The following is a 6,322-nucleotide window of genomic DNA, read 5'->3' as shown; positions in this document are numbered from 1 at the left end:
GTGAGCTGTTTTCCCTTTAAATTCCTTTCAACTTGTCTTTTCTGCCAAAGCAGTGGCAGATGGTGTATCAGTCACTTTCTGTTGCTGGAATAAAATATCTGAGCTGTACAACCTAAAAGAGAAAAAGGTTTTGGCTCATGGCTTTAGGTCCCAGTTGGCCTGCACCTAAAAACTATAGTATTGGAAGCTTATTGTGTCTAAAAGTCAGAAGAACTAACATAGAAAATAGTTAAAAAAAAAAAAAAAAGGATTGTCTTTGTGCATTGTGTAGTAGTTCAGGGCAATTGTAGTTCTTCTCTTGGGATAATTTTTTCATGTAAGATTTTAATTTTGACCTTGTGCATATACGGTCAGATAAATATTTGAAATCTGCATATTGAACAGAAGGAAGGCTTGGACTCTGGCAAGGCAGAGACTCCCTGCCTGTGTGCCTGCTTGTGAAGCCCTTGCCTCGCCCTCTAGGCACACGGTCCCCTGCTGCCGGGCGGAAGACGCTAAGGGGAAGGACCGTTGCTGGTATGAGGCAGCCCTTCAGGATGGAAACCCAATTATGGTGTATCTTCACGGCAATACAGGACACAGGTCAGTACCTCAGTTTGGGTTTTAAAAAGAAAAGCAAGAGCATTTCAGCACTGTGGGACAGTGAAGGAGGGTGAAGGCAGGGCTGGGCTTTCAACTCTGTCAGCAACCTTCACAGGTTCCTTTTTCTTTGTTGAAATCTGAGAGTGCTCTAGCAAAAGCTTTCTCTTGACAAGATTGTTCTATAGGTAGAATCATGTGGCTCCTTAACCAAGAGGGAGAAAAGAATAATTCTTCCCAAATCTGGAAATTCATTTTAAAGAAGGTGGTGGTTCGTTTACTCCCTGAGACTATCCAAAATGGCCGACTGAACCTTTTGTCAGGAGCAAAATCAACTTGTTTTTGTCAAGGCCTAGCCAAGAATGAAAGCAGACAAGCCATGAAGTTTTGAGGGAGGGGATTTCATGCATGTATGCTTCATAACAACTATTCCCAAATATTCCACCAAAACCACAGCCTTGCACACAGGCCACTGCAGCTTTACACAACAAATATGTGTGCAAGGGCATGCACACCAGGGTTAACTGTTCAACCACAGACTGTTGCCACCCTTCAACTAATCCATGTAGGCAAGGATTATTATTTCAAAGGCTTGTGTAGTTCTCATTTTGCCTTAAAATGTTCCCTGTGCCTCCACCTCTTTGAATAGTGCTGTGGCACAGGGATTCCCATTGCAATGATCTGCTAGTCCCAAATATTCTTCAAATGTTTTTCAGAGAAACTCTGATTGTTTAGGTTGACAAAGCCACAGATGACTGGAAAGAGACTAGGCCTACATTATGGGGAAAAAGAGACAATTATTGCATCAGTGGTCTTTGCAGAAGACTGCAATGGAGGGTACTTTATTAGCTTTAATTCTGTTAATCAAAAAAGATGACTCAAAAAAAAAAAAAAAAAAAAAGATGACTCCTAGGAAAATCACATGGAACTCTGACCACACATACAGCGAGCATCTGGTGAATTCTAGTCTAGAATACTCATGCCTCAACCCACTCACTGTGGTGTCTGCCTGGCTTAGTAGTGAAGACAGCAGTCTCCCAGAAGCCTGGCTATCCCTTGATGTGGTGTGAAAGCCTTCCTGGGCCTGGGTAATTGCACTGGGTGATGATTATTGGCCATGACTGGTCTTCCTCAGCCTGGGGAGGGGCAGTGTGGCTCAGAAATCCCTGGTCTCTCTCTGCCTCTAGGAGGACACCCTTCAGAGTCAGGGACAAGCTCTGGAATCAACCTCTTGGCTAGCTTGCCTTGCTCTCACTTTCTCACTGTCTTCTTTTGTCAGCTGATGGCTTTTCCAAATCTTGCTGTTCCTCAAGGGGCTTTCTTGATGTGTCCATTTTACAATCACATTTCCTGGGATCGTCTGTGAATTCTGATAATTTTCTCATATTGTAAACTTGGATCTGGTATTACTTTGAGTACCATGTGGGTATATGGCCACATCTGTACCTCTGTATAGATCTGAGATGATTCTCAGTGGCCCCAGGCTTGCTCTGGGCTTATCCCTGGCTTCCTCTTGTCCTCTGCCTGGAAGTCTCAGCTGGCAATCAGTAACACTGAGCTGTAAGTACTGGGTACTGAGCATTACAGTGGCCTTGCTAATACATTACAAATAGTGGCTGTGGACTTGGGAATCCATGGAACCACAGAGGGTCCACGAACTTCCTGCCTCCAATTATACATATAATTTAAAGTGTGGGTGCACTTTTCTCCCCTAGGAAATGAGTTGTGAGTTTTTATCACTAATGTTCAAAAGGTGTTACCCAAAGTTTAAGAAATTTGCCTCTAAGGCAAACTTTAAATGAATTTTTAATGAAAGTCAGTGTCTTGAATCACTTACTTTCTTTTGTTAATGTAGTAATAGCCAATGTGATCATTCTGGGGAAAATTTTTTGTATCTCTAGGGTGATCAACCTGTCCCCTTTGCTTCACTTCACCTTTGATGGTTTTCAGGATGGGACACAGGCACATTTTAATTCAGTGCAACTTGACAGCACCATGCTTTCTTTTGTTTCTTTCTTTCTTTTTTCTGAAAAAGCTACTTTTGGAGCTTACTTTCCCTTTAGCTTCTGAGATTGTTTTCAGAGATAAGTTGTGCTGCACGAAGGGAAAGGAGATGGATTATGAGGAATCCATGAGGCGCTCGGGCTGAGGAGCCCCAGAGACTCAGATACCCAGTGCCCAGTGCTCCTGGAGGCACTAATACACTGCAGCCAAGGGGAGCCATGTGTCACCCACCAGCCACACAGGAACCGGCACTGTTTCCAAGCAACATCTCTCAAGGCTGGTGAGATAGCTCATCCATAGCTCAGCCATATAAAGTGCCTGCTTAGGCAAGCTTAGACAAGCGCAGGGACTGCAGTTTGATTCCGACACCATGTGCCGCGCCAGCTCTGCCCCCAGGGTGGGCTGAGTAGGCCACAAAAGAAGAAAGAAACATCTCTCTTTCTCTAGTTACTTATTTCTCTCACCCAAAGAAGCAAGGTGTGAGATGGGAAGCAAGCAGCATAAGAGTGGTTTTTATTGAATGTGTGGTTCCTAATTCCTGCTTTTTTCTTTAACATCCCATACAGGGGTACTGCTCACAGGTGTAAGCGGATAAAGGTAGGTTAGGGGGCTTTGGAGCTCCTGGTTCCTAAGTCCCCGCTGATTCTGGCCTAGGCTATGTCCTCAGGATTGTGGTCCTGCTAGGGCCCAGGGTCTTGGCCAGGGTGGGCAGTGGTGCAGGAGACCAGAGTGTCGTGTGTGGACTTCTCTTCTGACGTTGGCCAGTAGGGATTGACATGGATGTGGCCAAACACATTCATGAACTTACTTCCTTTATCTCTGGAAGTGGAAAACGCTTGTCATTGTTTTTTATTTTGTGCTTTTCTTGAGGGTTGGGGCGGGCTGCATGTTGATTGGTTGCCCCTCTCCAGTTAGGTCATCTGGACGGCTTTTCCACTACAGACCCCAGAATTGCCTCTCCTCCCCTCATGGGCCTGACAGTATAATGGTGTCCCCGGGGCCTGTAGTGCTGCCTCAGTATCTCCTGCACCATGTATGACTGACAGAGGCTCCCCTCCTCCCAATCACTTTCTGGTCAGAGCCGCTCCGGGCCTGGCAGTGGTGGCTGGACGAGTCTGTCCTCTGGGGAGCAGGATGCCCCCTTCTTTGTAGGTTTACCTCACTCTACCGCTGGCTCTTTGTTCTCCCCACTCGGGGTATGCAGGCCTGGCTGTCCATGGCCTTACACACCGCTCCCCTCTCGCTCAAGCCGAATTGCACATCCTCGCTGTCTCTAGAAAGCAGAGCAGCCAGCTCGTCCCGGTGGTAGCAGGATGGGTAGGAAGGATGGCGGCTGGTATGACAGGACTGTCCCCAGCTACATTTGGTCAGCAAGAGCTGTGTCATCCCTGCCTGACATGACAGGCTTCTTTTCCTCCTCTGGATAGGTGATTTCTTTTAAAAATAAATCTTGTAAAATTTGACTTCCTCTGTTTCATTTTTCTTCTTTCCCTCCTTTCCTTTCTTCTTTTTTCCTTCCATTCTTTCAAGCACCAAATGCAACAGCTTTCATTTATTTATTTGACCCGATCTTTCTCTCATTCTATAAGGTTCTGTCATTATGACTGTATCTTTATATAGTTCCATGTTGTGCCCTTTTACTTAATACTCTTTTATATGCATTTTTCTATGTTTTTGTAAGTCCTCAGAACTAAGGGCTGCGTCATTGTCTATTTTTAAGTAACTGTTTACCTAACAATGCCACTAATGTTGGAATGAAGTTGTTTTTTTCTGAAATCATTTTAAATAGCTGCTTCATAGGCATCTACTTTTCTTTCCCCCTTCTTCTTTGTGTATTTCCTAGTGGCAAATTCTAAGGGTTTGTTGTCCTTCTTGAGTCCTGTTGTCAAGGCTCCCCCGACAGAAGGCTCAGGCAGTGCATGCGAATTTCCATTTTCTGGGTGCTTCGCTGCCAGGGATGCTTTGACAGGAGCAGAGCTTGCACTGACGTTTAAGGGCTCCATTTAGTTTGTGACATTACCTCGGTTCGCATGCACAAGTGCTGCCCGCTACAGACTAGAATAGACAGTTGCCCGGATGTGGCTTTTGTTCTGTCTCTAACCAATTGTGCAACTCTGGACAAATACTGAAATTCTCCAGTGCTTGATTTCCTGTTATTTTATTTTCCTTATTTAGTGATTTATTTTTGCTTGGAGACAAAAAGCAAAGGCACAACATTTAATTGTCCAGAAGCACTTGAAAAACTGTATTTAACCCTCATAACAGATCGACTGGGTAAACATTATCCTCATTTTAAATTAAAAAAAATTTGAAGTGTCCATGTAGTAAAACCCTAGCCCATTTCAAGCCGCGCTCTTTGTCTGTGATTGTATTGCATTCCGTGTAAGGCTTTCATATTCTTTCCTTCTTATCTACGAGGAGCCTGATAGTGGTTGCGAATGTCCCAGCGGACTATTTATTAGCCTAGGTTTGTGGTGGGCGGGGCTTCCACGCCTAGGGAGGAGCTAGCGCACAACTCAGCCTCGCTTCCTGTTCCTCCTTCCCATCCCTCCAGCTCCTAGTCCCCTTCTCGTCTGAGAAGGACCTACCTCCCTGCTTTCTGCTCTTTCTTTATCATTTGGGTTTCTCGCACAAGAGAAATTAAGCATTATTTAAACTTTTGTGTTGGTTTATAGGTCCATCAACAGATGGCTGGATAACGAAAGGGTGGTATTTACTCATGAGAGCCACTGTGCTATAAAGAAGGACATGGTTCACCTTGAGCCTTTGAAAATAATAAGTGAAATAATTCTTTGTTTCTGATTGGACTCAACTCTTTGCCTGATTATATATAATGTGAATATCTTCCCATTGGTTCACTCCACTGCGACTCTGCAGGATTTCCTCCCTCTCTCCCTCCTTCCTTTCGTTCCTTCCTCCTTCCATCTCTCCTCTCCCTCCTTCCTTTTTCCCCCTCTCTCCCTCCCTTTATCAATGCTGGGGTTCAGCCCCGGAGTCCCCACACCTACCAGGCAGGGGTTGCCGCTGAGCCCCAGCCCCCTCTCGGGGAACTCTTAAGAAAGACACTTCCGTGCTGTCAGTCTGTGACACACCCATGCAATCCTCCCCACAACCTGGAAGGTGACCTTGTTTTCATTTCTCGGAATAACAGTTCACACCTCAGCGTGAGGTGATGTGGTGGCCGAGGTCGCAGGTGTCAAGAGCAGGGCTCGGGTGTGACCCAGCTGTCTGGTTCCTGCTCTGCCTGGCTGTGTGACACCCCTTGGAGCCTGGTCTCAAGCATGAGGCCAAACACCAGATTTCAAAAGTACAGTTTCCCCACCTACTAAATGGTTGCAGCCAGGGGACCTGGATGTGTGGAGGAGACGTCTCCGTTCCCATCTTCTAATCATTTGAGCTCCTTTGTCGTCTAGGTGCTGAGTGATGGTGGCTTTCACGTCCTGTCTGTGGACTACAGAGGTGGGTGGTAAGAACAGCATGCGAAGGGGTCTCAGTGCTCAGAAAGCGTTCACCTGTGTTTGCAAAGAATGATATTCTGATTGCCTTTTCCTCCCGCCAGGGTTCGGGGACTCCACGGGGAGACCCACGGAGCGGGGGCTGGCAGTGGATGCTATTTGCATCTATCAGTGGGCCAAAGCGAGAAGCGGCGGCACCCCTGTGTGCCTGTGGGGCCACTCGCTGGGCACCGGGTAAGTGCGAGCCGAGAGGCGGCCTTCAGAGGCGGCGGGCTTTAGCGTCC

General features: G+C 46.4%; 1 protein-coding gene across 1 annotated transcript in view; it reads left to right on the top strand.

Annotated features, from left to right (window-relative positions):
• Abhd12b (abhydrolase domain containing 12B) overlaps window positions 1–6,322 on the top strand; it is a 25,245-nt gene that overhangs the window by 9,853 nt on the left and 9,070 nt on the right. Inside the window, exons 5-8 of the mRNA XM_004638793.2 lie at window positions 463–582; window positions 3,150–3,180; window positions 5,997–6,042; window positions 6,143–6,272. Of these exons, the coding sequence (XP_004638850.2) occupies window positions 463–582; window positions 3,150–3,180; window positions 5,997–6,042; window positions 6,143–6,272 (327 nt within the window). The remainder of the gene's footprint in view (window positions 1–462; window positions 583–3,149; window positions 3,181–5,996; window positions 6,043–6,142; window positions 6,273–6,322) is intronic.

This window comes from Octodon degus, unplaced genomic scaffold (assembly GCF_000260255.1).
Source record: "Octodon degus isolate 3935 unplaced genomic scaffold, OctDeg1.0 scaffold00102, whole genome shotgun sequence".
Taxonomy (NCBI): Eukaryota; Metazoa; Chordata; class Mammalia; order Rodentia; family Octodontidae; genus Octodon; species Octodon degus.
This window is presented reverse-complemented; position numbering and strand designations above follow the sequence as displayed.